Genomic DNA, 19,023 nt, shown 5'->3' on the forward strand with positions numbered 1-19,023 from the left:
GGACAGCGTATTGTGGACCCTCCGGCGGCGCGTATTCAGACGCCGGAGAGCGCACAATGGGCACTGTAGGGCCAGCGTTGGGCAGCGGTCAATAGATATCGGAGATCGGATGCCAGGCAATTGCCACTGGCCACAATAGGTTAAGAGCAGTGAGTGAAGCGTCGACAGAGAGGGAGTGATGTATTGTGCTAGGTAACTGTGGGCAAATATCATTGCAGAAAACCTATATGCACTGTGCAGTGAAATAGATTGTAGAGACGGAAAACTGAATGCTTCAGTAGTGAATAACAAATCAGCCAAGCCGCTGAACTGGAGAAAGATGTAAACAATAGCCATGCCATGGCTATGTGCCGATACATGTCGCTGACCACGTCACGCCCAGCTGTTTGGCAGTGGTCACCCGGTCAGCGGGCACCCTGCCAGCTGGCTGGACCTCTACACCAGCCCACACCAGTCAACAGGTCCGCCAGACCCCTCAGCGACCCGTGCGCGGCCCCCGCACCCGCCGGTCAGTTAGCGAGTCGGCGTGACCCCCTGAGCGATCGCCGTGCCCGGTCCATTGGTCACGGGAAGAGCCACTTCCCGACGGGGAGGGCACCTCCGGAGAGAGGAAACGTCGCGAGTTATGTGACAGCGGCACGGAACAACTACCGAAAATGGAGGAGTGCCGAGACAGGTCGCAAATAATCAATACACGCCAGAAGAGAAAAATGCCGACAGAGACAAATGAAAACCTGCGCTGAGCTCTCTGAGTGTGGGAAACTCACCTCATCCTCGAAGAAGTCTTCATCTGCCATGGTTGGCTCCTCTGGCTGTCCCTCTGTACCTCAGCTGTTCTGGCGGGTCGTGCACCTGAGCCGCCCTGCTCTGCGCTGAGGTGGTGTGGCCCGGTGCGGCAGCCGGCGCGGCGACCGACCTGCCCTGCCCGCCGTCCACGGGTGCTGCTCCGACTGGTGAGAGCGGTCGGAGGAGAGCGGCCGGAGAGAGGAGCCGCGCCGCCATCGATCGGCGGCGGCGGCGGCGCCTGCTCCTCCTTCTCTTCCTCCTCCTGCCGTCCTCCCTCTGCCCCCTCCTCCGTCAGTTGCTGACCGCCAGCCGGGCACGCGCGCCGACAAGTACCGGTGTCCTGTACCGGAGGATCCGCTGATGTCGGTCTAATCATGCGTCACCGGAGGCACGCGGCCCCGGGCGCCGGAGGACGCGCCGGCGGCTGCCGGAGCGGCCGCTCTGCCGGCGCTGCAGCTGCAGCCGCCGATCCATACAGGTTGTCCCGGTGGACGGTCATGTGCGGCCGTCACCGGCCCGCCGCTCTGCCTCTGCTCCGCTGCAGGCGCTGCCGCCGAATGGTCCAACATGGCCTCGAACTGCAGCCACAGCTCCAGCTGAACTGAGCTTATGTGACTGCGGTCTACCTCGATCTCAGATACCTCTTGACTTCCACTTGGCTGCATTGAAGCACCAACACAGTCACAACTTAGCCTTGATCGGATTTGGGAAATTTGTTTGTCTGATGATGTTATTCTCTGATATGGTAGCAAACCTCTTATGGCCTAGCTAGTAAATCGGAACAACATACACCCTAGCCGTGCATTTAGCAAGCGTATTGAATATTCATTCGGCTGGAAACTTACCCCTCTCGAGATACATGTTATCGCGACTATTGCTGAACGAAAGTTCCTAAGCCTTCTGAGAGTGAAATTGAATAAAATAGAGATTTATGAAACAGGATAGTATGGTGAGATGAAGTAGACCAATATACCAATATAAGTAAATGAAGTAGAACAATATACATTTAATCAGAGCGGAGATAAGGAAAAGAGAAGCCAATCATTATAAGCTAATCTAGACAAATGTAAAATTCATGTCATTTTTTTTTTAATTTTGCTTCCCGGTTGCACTAAGGCATACCGGGGAGGGGAAAAAAATTCATGTCATATCGGAAGGTACGAAGTTAAATACAAGTACATACAAATGTACATACAATGTACATACAAATGCATACAATCTAAAAAAAACGGACGAATAGATATGATAACAAAATATTGTTACTAACCTTCCAGTCGGAAAAAAATGAAACTGCCTCATCCTGCGATTTTGTTTTGCGCCCCAGAGCAAGCATGCTGCATGTAGGCATGCAGATGGAGCATTACCGACAGTTGCAGAAATATCCAGGAATGACATGCATCGTGCATGTCATGTTACGCGGTGCAACAGTAATATAAGTATTATAACTACATATATACTGCATGGCTTTAGTCGTTGGCTTGTTCTCAAGGAGCAAACAGTTCGCCATCAGCTCTATGAAAAGCAAGCGTAACAGTTCTGCCTCAGTGCCATCCATATTCTTCGTTCATCCACGGTTAACTGTAAGTGCATACCTAACCACTTGTGAAAGATGTTATTCGGCCATCTTACAGCTGCGACGATTGTCTGCACATATTTTTCCGAACCTAAAGGCAAAGCTTCATTCATATGCCTCTGCATACAACCCGCAGGCAAGTGTTCATCCGGTTGTGTGTTCAGCCGAAGATCAATATTAGTCATTGGTGAAATGGTGAGTGCTTTGTCGATTTTTCAGCAAATCACCCGAGGGTGAAGCTAAGAAACATAATATAGACACGGTCAACCAGACTTTCTTTAAATAAATGTACAGAATCAATAAAAAATATACCTCCTAAAACACATCAAACATCTCTAATTTTGAATGAAAGTATATGTAACAGCCGTTTATGTAAAGTATATGTAACAGCCGTAGCCGTTTTCACGACGGCCATCTGGTACACATTTGGTGCACATCTGGTACAGATTAGGTGCAGATCTGGTCAAATCAGGTTCAGTGTGTCTCTTAGCAGCTATCAGCTAAGGTTGCACTAATTGCTTATATGCCTGCTTTGTCATATTATCAGAGAGCATGTCATCGATTAAAACACTGAAATAAATTCATGAAGATATTTGCTGTAAAAGAAATTAGGTGCAGAGTTGGTCAAATCAGGTGCATTCGCCGGATAGCCCGTCGTGAAAACGGCTATTATTTGAACTATTTCCTTTTATTTTTTCAAACGGTGATCGCCATATTTTAAATTTTGCTTTTGATGAAATATTGAAAATGCATGTTTCTAGAAACAGCCATACAATACAAACTTAGATAAAACAAAACAAAACAAAAAATACACGAAACGAAACAAAACAAAACAAAACAAAACAAAACAAAACAGACAAAAACACGGAACATATCTAATACGGTGCAGCTTTGACCTGAACTTGACCCATGAGGCAAGCATTCTTGGCCGACCTTAGCCAAAGAAAAAAAAAACGCACATCCCACGCGTCCGAGTATTATAAATACGATGTGCGAATATTGCCGCTCTGCATCTGTAGCCATTTTTTTTTTTGGCGAAGTTATTTAAAAAAGAAATGGTTCAATGTCCTGGAACGTTTAACCTGACCTCAGATGTCACTGATTGAGCTGAGACCTTTAACCCACGCCCGTATATGGAGGGTCGAACGAACCCCCCCCCCCCTCCCCCTCGGTTTTTCGCTAATAACTCGCGTAAAAAGCGGTCGATCGTGACGAAACTTTCATTACCCTCGCGTTAATCAATTTTACACTCACCCTTAAAATTCCATGAACCTGACCCAAATGACCTTTGACCTGTGACCTACTTTTCGAGACCATGTTTGGCCGGAATCGCGATACGGCGTATGTCGGCTTGTATTAGCCGCGCGTTTGCAGTCTTTTCGTGGTTTCAAGCGTTCAAACATGTGATATGATGTTGCTCCCATGTATTAGGGTGGGTGTCAAGGTCACCTGAAGGTCAGGTCAGGTCAGTGACCTTTGATGACCTCGGTTCGCTTTTTCGAGTTTCTCATGTTTCTAGGCCAGTTTTTGGAGCTGAATTCGACTTTGGCAACCATATGCACATATACGAAGTAGTTCTGATGCCTTCGTAACATGTTACGAAGCTGTCAGAGGTGGTTGACACCTACTACTACGAATACCCGGCAGGACACCTACTGGTTGACCTGACCTGACCTGACGCGACCTGGCCTAAATGCATGAAGACATCATCTGTGATCAAAACTAACATGATATTCGTAACCAACACCCCGAGAACCCCCATAGCATCCATACTTTACGATGTTCTAACAGGTCCCGATTTTCCCGACTTTTGGGTCATCGACCTGACCTGGAAGGTCAACCAATGACCTAGGACCTTGAACTTGTGTATCATCGGCTTCTTCTCGTCACGGGCAACACGTTCGTTTTATTCGCGAAGCTCTAGCTTGATCAGGGGCAAACGGCAAGGGCGAAACGGGAACGTACAACCCCCTTACACGTTCTTGGCTGGAAAAATACCAATATTAAATCGGGTACCAGTACATCTTATCGTAATAGTGCTAGGCTCACCTTTTCCCCGAAGCTCCAGCTCAATTAGGGACAAAACAGGCGGCCAGCAACCTCTCCTGACTCCTAGACCAAAAGATGTGTAAAAAAAGATAGGTCCGGCGATGATTCAAATAAATCTTACCAAAAGGCTAATTAGTAATTACATATTCAGCAAAAGCCTTTTATGCGTTGTACGGCCCTCCAGGTATTAAGTTTTTGTTGTCAACAGCACAATAATGGATCTGCATTGATCAATACGTCAGTTATGGCTTTGAAAGTCATTGCCAAAGTACTCCAATTAACCTCCTCCTCATTTCTATTCAGTCGTTTTACTGGAGTGAATGACTATCATTCAAAGTTATTTTACCAAATAGACAGTGGCTGACCAACCACTTTTTTGCTGGAGGGTCGTATATAAAATCAACAACTTGCATCTGCAAATAAAGAATCACTAAATGGCGTACGATATAGTCATCAGGTATATGCCTCACTCACGAACTAGGTGGTGCAAAGGCAGCCGAAATCACATCACCGCGCCGACTGCAGCATTTTCTTACCTGCAAATAAAGGAAAAACGGGTTAAATCCTGACACACCATAGGTAGAAAATTCGTAAGAAGGTTATTAGCTCGTCAGTGATAACAGTCACACCAGATTTCATGACCCGACTGAACACTCGACTGAAGCAACTTAGTTATGTCGGGCTTAACTACAAAAAAAAACAATGATGTGTGGCGATGCTTGTGCTCTGTCACTGCTCCGTCGCGAAGATGTTCTCACTAGTCCTATGACGGTTTCCCGAAGTCTTACCGACGCATCTATCGCTAGCAGCGTCCTCTATTCGATGCACGCCAAGACTGCGATGGTAACACCGCCACCGATGGCGCTGCAGCCGCCGTCAGCCAGCGACATCCGTCGGGCTTCGTCAGCGTACGGGGAGAGATAGAGGGGCCTCACAGGGCACTCGGGGGAGCATTCAGGTCCAGGGGGGATCCGGATGGAAGTTCGTAAGCCCAAAGTTCGCCTGCGCCAGAGCTCATAAGAAAATGTTCGCATGCAAGAGTTCGTATTTAGCAATATTTGCAATATGTTTCGTGGGCACGCAGAGCAACGATTTGTTTACTCGTACACACGCCTACAGGCGCCGTAATGTAATGCTATGAACAAGTATAAGTCTTCTCAGATTGGCTGTGGCCTAATGAGTATCACCTGCACTGGCGGATCCAGGCTTGCGTTTTGGGGGGGGGGGGCAACTCATGCAGGAGCCAAACCTAGGGTACCCCCAAATCCTGTTTTCTCATAGGATTTAGGCCACTTATTTTTCGTCACAGCCCTGACACTATGAATATTTTTTTAACTAAAAAGAAAAATATATACATGGTAGCCCACCCGACCCATGCCTTTATGTTACTTTGTAAACACTTACCATTGCTTTTGTCGACCAGTTAACCCGCTTCGAGTCAGTGCTTGGGTCCCTTTGCGGGCCGGGAGGTGGTAAAACACCCCCTGTCTAACTCGGCTCCTGGGCCACGCACTGATTTACCCTCGCCCGTAAACGGTGTTTTGCCACCTTCGCCCATGCAGGGGGGGGGGGTTGGTGCGACCCCCCCTGGCGTTTGAAAACGGAGCGTCGTAGAGCTTAGCGGAAAAGACCAACGGATTGCTCTCAACGAGATCTCGCGATTGGTGGTATATTTTTTGGTCCTAGGTCAACATTTGACCTACTTATAACCGGTCAAAGGTCAAATTTTCGGAAAAATCTAACTTTTTCAGATTTCCGCGCCGATTGCGGCAAAACGGTAAGAGATATCGACTAGAAACCTTCACTATCGTGATCCTTGATCAATTCTCTATCGTTTGGTGTGTATTTCGATGTCATAACTCTAAAAATGATGCGTTGGGAGCATCGGAAGTCTGCAAGGTCATTTAAGCATTGGGTCACGTCAGGCGTGTGACGTCACTGACCTGACCCTGACCCAAAATGAACTACAAGAAACAACTGACGATGCCTGAAATGGATAGCAAATTCGAATTCAGGGCATCAAAATACCCCGAAAAGGCATACAAGTGCAAGAAGTCATTACAGGTCAACCGAGGTCACTGACCTGACCTTGACCTTTAGTAACCTTGAAAAGGTCAACGGACATTGTGCCAATGTCAAATCAGCCAGTTATGATTCTAAAACAATCCATCAGTGTGTCAGGTCAGTCGGCATTTATACCATTGTGAAGCAATCTCCAATTTAGCGTAAATCTGGCCGGAGGTTGTTCCCTTTATGACGTCATAACTCCGTGACCTGACATGACCTTGACAATTTTTTTTTTACCAAAAGTTGCGCAAAGGGTACTGAAAATTTGAGCAGGCTATCTGAAACGGTTCGGCGTGTAGCTAAGAAAAACCTCAGGGGGGGTGCACCAACCCCCCCCCTACATGGGCGAGGTTTAAACTATGTTTCATTATCGTTTGGGGGAGGGGGCAAACGGGCCACTTTAGGCCTCTGGGAAGGGGGCATGGCCCTAAATGCCCCTTCCCTGGATCCGCCAGTGTAAGAGACCATTGGAGCTGCAGTTGGGTACCTCAGACGTCAGGGTACGCCCTCAGATGTATAGGACTCGCGTGGAGACCTCTTATGCTATAGTGGACTGAAAGGACCCAAAGGAGCCCGTCTAGGGCTCCCGGAGATAGACGTGGGCCCTCAGGAGCCCGCCAGAGCCCCCAATGAGGGATAAGTGAGGGATACCAAGTGCCTGCAATTGCATATTGCATAAGCCATAACGCCTTTACAAATCAATATATTATGTATCAGTGGCAGATCCAAGGGGGGCCACATGGGTCATGACCCCCCTTGGTACCCGGGGGCACCACAGGCCTGTCAGGGGCACCACCGGCCTAGCAGGGGCACCACCAGCCCGCCAGGGGCACTACAGGCCTAGCAAGGGCACCACGGGCCTGTGAGGGGCCCCACAGGCTTGTCAGGGGCACCCCAGGTCTGTCAGGGACACCAGAGACCTGCCAGGGGCACCACCGGCCTCGCAGAGGCACCATGGGCCTGTCAGGGGCACCAGAGGCATAGCAGGGGTACCACAGGCCTTACAGGGGCACCACCGGCCTTGCAGGGGCACCTTGGGCCTGTCAGGGGCACCACAGTCCTGTCAGGGCCCAGGGGCACCAGCGGCCTAGCAGGGGCACCACAGGCCTGCCAGGGGCACCACCGGTCTAGCAGGGGCACCACCGGCCTCGCAGGGGCACCATGGGCCTGTCAGGGGTCCCACCGGCCTCGCAGGGGCACCACCGGCCTCGCAGGCATCACGGCATCACGCAGGGGCACCTTGGGCCTGTCGGGGGCATCACGGGCCTGTTGGGGGCACTTTAGGCTTGTCAGGGGCACCACAGTCCTGTCAGGTCCCAGGTGCATCAGCAGCCTAGCAGGGGCACCCTAGGCCCGCCAGAGGCACCACAGGCCTGCCAGGGTCCAGGGGCACCACAGGCCTAGCAAGGGCACCACGGGCCTGTCAGGGGCACCTCAGGCTCCCGTGCCCCCCCCCCCTAGATCCGCCAGTGATGCCACACCACGCGAAACACCGCCAACTGCCAGCTGCCGCGCCATAAACACGTGCCAACAACAGTCTTTTTTTGAAGGTCGACTCCGCTCGCGCAACTTTTGACTGACCCTCACTGCTACCATATTGCTTCCATATTATGCTGTGGAAAGCTTTTCTTCACCAAGTGGCTAAAAACCTCCATCAAGGTATATTTTCTTAGCAATTTTTCTGACGTTTTGGGGGGGGCCAAACAGGCCACTTTAGGCCTTTGGGGGGGGCATGGCCCTAAATGCCCCCCCCCCCTGGATCCGCCAGTGATCACCTGTGTTAACGAGTAGCTGTGAGCCATGGCAGTGTTTTACTAAGCCGTGCCGCCACGCCGGGGCTCTAGGCTGAGCCGCAGAGCACCCGGCTGAGCCGCCGGAAGGCTCGGCTGTGCCGCAGAACACTGGTGCGTTGCGGTACAGCCTACACATGCAGTAGTTCGACGGAGCTCTGCGCAGTCCGCAAATGGAGGCCGTGTCCGCCGGAGTGTGACTTCGCATAAGCAATGCCACGGCATAGAGGAGCAACAGAAACCGGGGAATTAGAATTGGTACACGCCACATATATATCGCGCAATTTATTATATTTCTTGTGGAGGATGTATGATTGGTACCAATGTTCCTGGGAGGTAACGATGTTCTGGCAAACAATATTGGGGTTCAGCATACCTTTCTTATGATGAAAACAAAAAAGTAATGCCTACACTTACCGCGAACATATTTATAACAGTAAGATCATCACATAGCATGACAATGCGATCTTAAGTGCCCGATCTCCCCATCCCGATAAAGCATGACCATTGACCACACTTTTTTTATATCCCCTTTGCAATTTACGAGTTGACCGCGTGTGCTCTCCATCATATTCATGCCGTGTTTTCCATCATGTTTCCCTCCCAGTGGCAGCCCCAGTGACCTTGCAGCTCTCGTGAGTCCTGCCCGCGACACTAACCAAAGCGGCCCGTCCGTTATTGGATTGGTCGCAGTGACAGACGCGACCTAGGGCCACTCAGAGCGCGCTCCGACCAGACCACGACACCCCAGCTAGCATTGGCCACACCAGTGCCACCGCGAGCAGTAAAATACGGCCATCAAACACTGATGAAACCGGAAACAGATCAATCCATCTCCCCGGGACCTGATTGAACAATTTGTGTTTCTGATATCGGGCACAAAATTGGTGATATTCTAGCAAATTAAAATGCCAGAGCAACAACAAGTATGTCAGAGACAAAATCGGGCTAAGTTTGTAAGAAGACATATTCTACCCTACTCATGAAAAAGTAACATGAAGATAATATTACAAACATCTAAAACCACAAGCGAAACAAAAACATTGCAGCAGTTTCATTTAGATGCAAGGAAAATGCAATACGCATGCTCCATTACAGATAGGATTCTTGTCATATGAGGGGAAATATAGTATATAGGTTGAGCTTTGAGCATTACCAATTTTTATTGCTAACACACCAGTAACTGAGCATTGAATCACGAATGGGTCTTGGAGAGTATGCGCTCATATTTTTGTTTTCATTACATCGCTTAGTGTAAATGCTGCCGAATAAGGATTGGCTGTGAAAGTTTGTGTATCTATCATGATACAGATGAATGAAAATATGCGTTCGTTCAGCTGCTACACTTTGATCAAATGGTTTCACCATGTAGCGCTGGAAACAGCCTCAATGCACCAGATCTGCCGGGAGATATTACCATGTGTGTGAAGCCAAACATTATGGACAGTTAAAAAAAGTTGAGCGGGTCCATTGTCAACAAATCCATTTTCGTGGCTTTGGCTTTCAGCCAACATAGCAGAGCAGTGGAATGCCCAGTGAAGTTGTAAACAATAGAGACAGCAGCCCCCAGCCAGCACATCCGATTGCTCTTCGGAAGAGATACAGCGGAACACGAACGAAAATATACGAGGTGCCTACAGGACCGAGTGAAGCTCGAACCGCAGTAAATAAAGCAGAGAATAAACAATGTTGTGCTCAGTTAGGATAAAACATGGAGGAGGCAGAACAACATTTCCACTCAAAATAAATTATTGGGTTAGGCTAAAAACACAATGCACATTGCATACTGGCAAAGATCAAGGCATTTCGATAGAATTACCTGATACCGTAGGTGGCATAATATCTATGTATTTTCACTTGAAGAATGAGCTTCGTATTTTCTTTACTTGCACAAAAGCGTATTCAAAAGTGTTGCTGAGTGTAATGTGCTTGCTCTACCATCACATAAAAATATGGGAACAGACACGTAAGTTATATGATCATCCATACAAGGTAAATGGAAAGATGCACTCAGACAAGACCACAAAATGCAGTATTCGGCAGCTGGCTAGACCCATAAACCTATCAAAGGATAATGCAGGCCGTGTGAATTACCGATCCTTCGATAATTTTGGCGGCATATTTAAGATGTGTCTCGTATATACGATGGAATTTCAGACGAAGATCGTAAAACCCAATCGTAAAACGTAAAACTGGTAAAACTCGTCCGAAATACGAGTCGAGTGGAGAACCGAAATCACATCAAAGCAAAGCAGCTCATCCATTCGATTTGGCAATGCCTTCATCCTAGTTTGCCGGACATCAATAGGAACGACACTGACACACTGGTTTTTGCATGTAACTATGAGTATGAAGCTAGCCATCCCGGGTCATAAAAGCCACCTGAAAATCAAGAGCTGTGAATAGCCATATCAGTCAATTGTTTGATTGGAAGCATTGAATCATCCCGTACGTGGACAAAAATACAAAATGGCGAAGCGGCTGCAGCTAGGGACGACAATAACACCCCCGTGAGGACGGGCGAGGCGGCAAGTTGGGAATAGAGCCCGGAATCCCCCGAGCCCCACACTGACGTTTTGCAAGCAGCGCCAGCAGAGCTGTGTAGCAGCAAACTCTCACCAGCCACCATTACCAGCACTGTCATCACGTGCCCTCGTACTTATTGTAGTTCCCAATAACTCCCGGGAACTCCCTGGTTGTAGTTCTCCAACGGGTAACTCCCACCCGGGAAATCCCCTGTTGGCGTTCTCCGAGGCGGTTTGACCCTGTTCGGCGGTCCCCGCTGCTGTTTTTAGGCGTTCACACGGTCCAAGTGAACAGATGTGGCCCACTGCGGTCGAGCTCATCGATTACCCGCAGAGCTGCATTACTACACAGCATCGGCAGAGAAGGGGAGGGAGGAGAGAGGGAGAGAGAGAGTGAGAAAGAAAGAGAGAGAGAGAGAAAGAGAGAGAGAGAGAGAGAGAGAGAGAAAGAGAGAGAGAGAGAGAGAGAGAGAGAGAGAGAGAGAGAGAGAGAGAGAGAGAGAGAGAGAGAGAGAGAGAGAGAGAGAGAGAGAGAGAGAGAGAGAGAGAGAGAGACTGCGAGATGAGAGGGTGCGATAAAAAGTGAAAGAAAAAACTTCTCCAATAATACCCCAGGTGGCGCATGGTAAGCATAGTAAATAGTGGTGTCTCCTTACATCAGGTGACGCCTAGCAACAAGCACACACGTCTGGTAACGTGTGGGTGCATCTATTAACGTCAGCTGACGTAAAGTGATGTCATAAGATTTGTAGTGACTTCAGCTAACGCCCAGTGTCTGGTGACGTAACATCCACTTGTGTGATGCTATCTTCAGAGACGTCCTGACATCTGGTGACGTTCGGTGACGTCCACGACAATCATACAATGACATCTGGTGACGTCTGGTAGCATCCGATGACGTCAGCTGACGTCTGGTCAGTCTGGTGCAGGGACTGATGGCACGGAACGATCACGGGCCATTGCTCGTTACAGGCTGACGGAAAAGGAGGCGGTGCCGCACAAGATATGCTGATGGCCCTGGCAGCGCCGCAGCCGGAAAATGGAGATGAAAGGAAGGAGAGGCGCCGACGCGGTAGGGAGAAGATAAATAGGATACGGGAGAAATAAACAGGCGCTATCGGGCAACACTGTACCGGGAAGCGGCGCAAGAGGTGCCGGTAAATAGATGGTGTTTGTATTGGTCCAATTACTTGGGTAAGCTTACTGACACGGTAGATATTGAATCTCATGGATAAATTGAAACTGCACTCTACAAAGCGCTGTTAGAAAGCAATAAAAGACGAGTAGCAGAGAAGCGTCCATTGCTCCAAACCAACATTATATTTGTAACAACGCACGCCTGAACACCTTTCTGGTAGTCAGATATCCATCATCGTCTACGTAGTTTTAATCTCCCCCATGCAAAAACTGTTCGATATTTTAACCATTTTTCTTCCAGCGAGGGAAAGTGAATTCCTGAGCAGACGGACGAGCAGAAGGACCTTGTTCTCCAGGAGGTAGTGTTCGTTGGCCAGAAAACACCGTTTGTTGCCAACACTCGCTAGGTGACACTAAAAGCGTCACGTTTCTGGAGGCTAGTGATTTGCGAGTGAATCTGTATAAGCGCTTACCAGACATACGATGTGAGTGGTGCCATGGAGTGCAAACCATGAATCAAGAGAGAGAGAGAGAGAGAGAGAGAGAGAGAGAGAGAGAGAGAGAGAGAGAGAGAGAGAGAGAGAGAGAGAGAGAGAGAGAGAGAGAGAGATAGAGAGAGAGAGAGAGAGAGAGAGAGAGAGAGAGAGAGAGAGAGAGAGAGAGAGAGAGAGAGAGAGAGAGAGAGAGAGAGAGAGAGAAAGAAAGAGAGAGAGAGACGAGCGCAAAACACTTGATCGTCAAACTGACAGATATGATAAAATCTTTTTTACGTAAATAAAAGCGATGCTTATATAGGTATATCGATATTTTGACGGTTTAAATCCAATACCTAATTATCTGACTTACAATAGATCTGGAAACTACTATGAGATTTATGGCACCAGTTTAAGGGCGTCTGTCTGCGTTCGACCCGCTGTTCGATGGCTGAGCTGACCCCTGTCTGGCCCGCTCGGGGATGAGGGGGCGCAACTGACTCAGCTATACCTGGATGGATCGTCTGACCAGTCGACCAATCGGTACGAGCCGTTCAACCCCGTTTGGTCGATGGCCACCATCGGCCTTTGGTTTTAGCCAAACGATGTCCCTGAGCTAGACAGTAGTTTTCAACAACATGCTTCCAAACAGAAAAGTCCGCTGTCTCTAGAATAGCGCTGCAAATAACTAGTTGCATGTCTGCACTCGAGTGGAAATATATATCCCAACGGGGAATTACCCTCGAATTCGAACATCTTATACCACGCCGTGTTTGACCAGAAGATCGCACTCGTACACGTAATAAAGGAATATAGCGTGTTGGAATGTTTGCCTGATGGAGTGGGGCGCGGTGCTGTGACCCGCTCCGGCCTTCGGCGTGGCCCCAGGACCCGAGCGACACCCCTTCTCAGCACAATGGGTGGTGCATTCGGGGCACTCTGCCCAGCCGGCATCACTCGACTGAGACCGTCACGACCCCTGAATAACTATAGTGCCAGAAAACGAGTACAGAATGCTATAGTGCTGCCTCGCTGCACACAACTGTATGTGCTAATGCAAAATAATGTGTGCCGACACCAGAGAAGCAATGGTGCTTCATAGAAAATACGCATATTGATATTGGCTATATTGCTCTCAATCTCAAAGCAGGCGTCTTTGTTTGTCAATTTCCGCCCACATGAAGAAGTTAAGTACATAAATGATTGCGATGATCTGAGTATTACTTCACATCAGCAACATTTTTTTTTTTATGTGATTTATAAGTAAACTCGCTGCAGTGTCTGCACCCAATTTATGAATCGGTAACAAGGCAACCTCTGTCTATGATTGTCACGTAGTCATTTTGAACTTTATTAGCATTGGCACAAACAGATGACTCTCGCCAACGTCATCCAATGCCCGGCAGCTGCTCATTCAATTTTATTGAGAAAGGTCAGAACTTCCCTTACTGCTCATGATCAGGACCAATCGATCAACTTTTTCATTGATCCTGTTCTACGAGCTTCTCCGGGCAGGTACTCCAAACAAGAGGCAGGCATTGATGGCTGTTTGGATATCTGGAAGCTTGTAAAAACCGACAACGATAATCGGAATTGGCATTGTTTTGGCTATGTAAAATAGAAACCCCACTTCATTTCTTGCTTTTGATTTTTTCCTTTGAAATATCTTGATCATTAACCTGTTTCGCCACACCAACTGCACTAATTGAGCCAATAGAGAACCACAACCCACGCAGTGCGGCTACCCTTCGTTATATCGAAGTTCATTGCCGCCAAATAGAACCACAAGACGCCTCCTAAGCTGGAGGACCAAGGCAAGCGCACATCTACTGAAGTTCAAAGTTGTTCGCGCGAAGTTGTTCGCCGTGCTATTTTAGTCGGGTGTCAGGGGACCTTCTCGGTGACACTGCCTGAGTTACGACATCCTACGATACGAGCCAGCTCGTGCGAACTTAGAGGATACTGCGCTGGTAGGTTAGCGACAATTTCCCAAGAAGCTGAGTATGTCTACAAATCCAGAACATTACGAGTTAAGTGATGCCTCAAGCGACGGGAGATATGTTATTTGCCTCTAAGAATAGAAGCGTTGATAGAAGCATCTTTGCAATATGCTGCTGTCGGTTCAGTATATCTAACCCCTCATCCCTTGCGGCGCGGCTGATATGACGTCGCGTCTCATCTCCCATCCCCCAAGTTCGGCCTCCCCAGCAGTACCTCGGCCGCCATAACTCTCCGCGGCACTTCCCTCAGCCGGTCAGCACGTGTCATCATCTGGCCGGACCGGAACGGGTGCCCGTTCCCCGCCGAACGATCCGGCGACAAAGTTGCCGCCGAGTGATATACCTCCGGCGGATGAAGTCGTAAACAGGACCGGGCCGCCTGAGCGGCGCCGCCGCCGTTAGAGCAGACCGACCGCCCGACCCCGCCCGACCCGACCCCGACCCCGGCCGGCACGTCTCAACTTCTGACCGGGCCGGGCCGGGCCGTCTCGGCACTGTGAGCACGGGGCCGGTCGGCCTATATCGAGAGGGATCCACTGCGGAGGTCGGCTATCCGAGTGATCACGACCAAGACCGTGGCCTCGACCGCTCCAGCTAGGGAGCACATTGAAATCAGCCACTGCGACTGCCCCCGATGATGTTGGATTATGTTTTCCCCTCAGACCATTCGAGGTAAGTACACTGTACAGCTTGGGGACAGTCGCAGTGGACAGGCAAAGGGGCTTTCTCCACAAAGATCGCCGGACGATGTGGGTGCTCGTCGGGTTCGTATCGGTCCTCGAGAATGACAGACTCCATGAAAATTTCCCTTATACGGCCGACGTAGGCGTTGACACTGATGCTATTAGCACACATTAAGAGGCGCGCACATGTCCAAGGAGGGCAGCCTAAGTGACGACGTGAGCGCCAATTACCCGAGCGAGCTGCTCGCTGCCGCCGCTAAGGCCTGTTTTCCACCGTGGAAACGAGCCAACCGGAAGTAGATTAAAATCGGCCCGCTCCGAAAACGGATCTCGCGCCAGAAGATTGCCGGCGCCGCCGCCCGGCGGGATTCCGACGGTGAGGAAATTTGCATCTTGGCGCGGGCTCCGTGTCTGGGCATTGTCACAGCGGCTGAGAGCGGCCCGCGGGCGCAGCGGGGGTGATGGGAGATGCTCTCCCGGCCGGGGAGATGGCTCGGAATGGCGCGGGAAGCGCGCTCGACGCAGATCGCTCGCAGATGTGCGTGCTCGTCGGGTTCGTATCGGTTCTCGAGAATGGAGGGAGCGATGACCCTCTATCCCCTCCCTCAGCCCACCCACTGGTTTCTCTGAAAGCGTCAGCGTGTGACGGGCTTATGATCCGATACTGAGAAAGTGTAGGATGATGGGGTGACTGACAGTTTTCAGATTGGCACAAGTGATCATTGAATTGAAAATCCCTCTTTAGCAGCTGAGTTGCATGCGTGCTACAATTTTTCTCCCTCCCTCTCTCTCTCTCTCTCTCTCTCTCTCTCTCTCTCTCTCTCTCTCTTCCCTCCCTCCCTCCCTCCCTCCCTCCCTCCCTCCCTCTCTCCCTCTATCTCTTTCACTCTCTCTCTCCCTCTCTCTCTCTCTCTCTCTCTCTCTCTCTCTCTCTCTCTCGCTCTTATTCTTGCTCTTGGTCTTGCTCTCGCTCTGCCTCTCTCTCTCTCTCTCTCCCTCCCTCTCCCTCTCTATCAATTTTTTTCTCTCTCTCTCGTTCTCTCACTCTCTCCCTCCCTCGTCCTCTCTCTCTCTCCCTCTTTCTCTCTATTTCCGTTTCTCTTCCTCTCTCCCTCCCTGTCTGGTATCTAGGCTGTTTAGCACAAAATTACCCTAGTAACTATCTTCTCTGGATGGCCGTCCTACTTCCGAGGCCATTTTTCAGACGAGTGGCCCTGAACCCAGTGTCTACATCGCGAAACAAGACATTTGGAATTGTATCATCGTGTATGGAACTCGTACTAGCAGACTAAACCCCGTTGACGAGGTGCTCACGCTGATATAGTGGCCTCATTGACAAACATGGTCCTCGGACGGACCGGCGGTCCTGCGAGGTCTCTCTGGACGTTCATATCTCCGCCCCGGGCGCCCTCCGTCATCCCCGTGTCGGTGCTGTCAGTAGCTGTCACGTGCTATCGGTCCTCACGTCGTCATGATCCATACATTGATGACAGCTCGCTCGAACACTCAATCAATGTGTAATCCGTGCATCCGCGGTATCTGTGTGGTACAGGGAGCCTTCGGGAGGTTCCACGGTGCCACAGCTGGGAAAGGGCAGTGGGAAATGACCCGGTGCAGGATTGGTCACTATGCCGGTTCACTGGAATTGCCAGTGTATCAGTAATGGGCGGGCCAAGTTCGGAACTTCTCGATGTAGTACGTGACAGCAAAATGAAGCGGGCCGGTCAAATGGAGCCAATACAGCAGCTGTCGACAGCGTCTGGCTTCGTAAAGGAATGTAATGTCCGCTTCACATTGTGAGATGGCGCAAACAGAACCGCTAGATTGCAGAGACAACAGTTGCAAAGGGATGCCCGAAGACAGATGAAACACATTTCAAGATCATTTTCTCTTGGGAATAAAAGAAAACATGAAAAAGATGGACAGTTGACACCAGACTTGTGCCAAGGTCCCAAAAAGATCCGAGATCCAGGGTTCGCAGAGTCCAAGGTCTGGGACCTTGATGGATCCTGGACCTTGCATTGTCATTTTTGTCGCGAGACCTTGGAAACCCAGGACCTTAAAACATCCATATGCCGCGAGACCTTGGAATCCCAGGACCTTAAAACATCCATATGCCGCGAGACCTTGGAATCCCAGGACCTCAACATTTGCATATGTCGCGAGACCTTGGAATCCCAGGACCTCAACATTTGCATATGCCGTGAGACCTTGGAATCCCAGGACATCAACATTTCATGTGACATGAGACCTTAGAAACCCAGGACCTCAACATTTCATATGCCCTAAAACCATGGAAACCCAGGGGTTAGGACCTCAAAATTTTGGTATGCTGCAAGACCCTGCAGAATGCAGACCTTCAGTACCAGTTTTATTATTTGTCATGGGATCTTAGGAGAACGGTCTGGACCTACACCATCATTTTGTTGAGGGACCTCAAGAATCCTGGAAGCTGGACCATGAGGTTTATGTTGCACATGGGCCACTAAGGACCCTGCACTAGGTTTTGTCTGTAAGCACTTCAACTTCAATAAATACCTATCTATGGTTGAGCGACCAGCTGCAAGGGGCTAGATAGCTACACGAAGAGAACGAACCAGACTGTGTAGACATATACCTATAGAGCAAAATCGTTGCCATGGCTGTGAGGCAGAACTGGAACAAGAGACCTGGTAGCTTTTTACATTATCAATGAACATGGATTATGAAACTGTCAAATAGTGGACAGTGGTGGTTTGGAAAGTTCTTTTCTAATCTCACCTCACATATTTTCTGGGTTGTGATATGCCGGGCTTGAAGCTACTTGGAAGCTACCCACTGACCAAGTAAGTGTCAAACTTATTTGTTTTGCAATTCATCAAATCACCATTGAGCAATGAGCAATATAAGCAATGATTCCATGACAATTCAACTTTTTCGTTTAGCAGGTTTTCGTCGGACAATTTTTCGTCTGCAGATTTTCGTCCTCAGACTTTCGTCTATGCATTTGTACGTCTGTGCATTTTTAAGTCCGCGCATTATTTTCATAAGGACATTTTCCGCCTCGTCCAGACGAAAAAATGCCGGACAGAAATATACTCAGACGAAAAATGCACCAAATTAATTCGAACAGACGAAAAAATGCAAGACGAAAAAGTCAGACGAAAATCTGCCGACGAATAACCGGCTGACGAAAAAATTGTCAGATGGAATTTTGTTCAGAGCCTTCAATCTAATGTGAATGAACAGTAAGTAAGGTTTGCGCTCGCTGATACTCGAATTCTATTGGCTTAGTCGATCAGTTTTTCTGTGAGCGCTCGCGCAAACAAGACTTAGAACATATTTTACTTTTTATCCTAGGTATTATGTAACTGAATGTGCAGAAAATCGAAAGCATATACCTATCCAATTCAACTTTTCCATTTCTATGAAGCCTGTAGGTTTTATTTCTGTTTTTTATATTGCCTGAAAGAATACTTGAATGTCTGTCTTCAATAGCTGTAAGGTGCTGTCCTACATGCCTACTGATAAGGTAAGATTGAATTGAAAGGGACATGACAATACAAATTGCAAGGTACCTATTACCTACCTATATTTTTTATGAATTTGTCAGGTTAAAGAAGGAGATATTGATATTATGATTCATTTTTAACTTGTGTTGAAGCTCCCCCTACCTATGTTGGTTAACGATAAAACCACCACAGTCCACAGGTTTGCATAGGTTCTGCCCCTTTCAATGTTTCTGGGCATCCGTTGGCAGAATATTTAGAAGTAAGTCTGCTCATCAGAATGTTAGTTTGTTTAAGTTCTTGTTGTGGGACCATGAATACTTTGGATTCTGAGATGTATTCTTGCCGTGGGACCTTGAGGACTGTGGACCCTGAACTCTGAAGTGTGTACTTGTCATGGGACCTTGGGGACTGTGGATCCTGAAATTCACACTTGTCGTGGGACCCTAGGG

General features: G+C 49.0%; 1 protein-coding gene across 3 annotated transcripts in view; it reads right to left on the minus strand.

Annotated features, from left to right (window-relative positions):
- The window catches only part of LOC122391996 (dipeptidyl peptidase 4-like), a 121,710-nt gene that overhangs the window by 64,446 nt on the left and 38,241 nt on the right, over positions 1-19,023 (minus strand). The window contains exon 1 of one of the 3 annotated variants that reach the window (XM_043386390.1): positions 768-1,224. The exons of the other annotated variants lie outside the window; for them this stretch is intronic. Coding sequence (XP_043242325.1) covers positions 768-797 — 30 coding nt within the window. The 5' untranslated portion in view covers positions 798-1,224. Of the gene's footprint in view, positions 1-767; positions 1,225-19,023 lie in introns of those variants that run through there. 3 annotated transcript variants of the gene reach the window in all.

This window comes from Amphibalanus amphitrite, unplaced genomic scaffold (genome assembly GCF_019059575.1).
Source record: "Amphibalanus amphitrite isolate SeventyFive unplaced genomic scaffold, NRLGWU_Aamphi_draft 000465F_arrow, whole genome shotgun sequence".
NCBI lineage: Eukaryota > Metazoa > Arthropoda > Thecostraca > Balanomorpha > Balanidae > Amphibalanus > Amphibalanus amphitrite.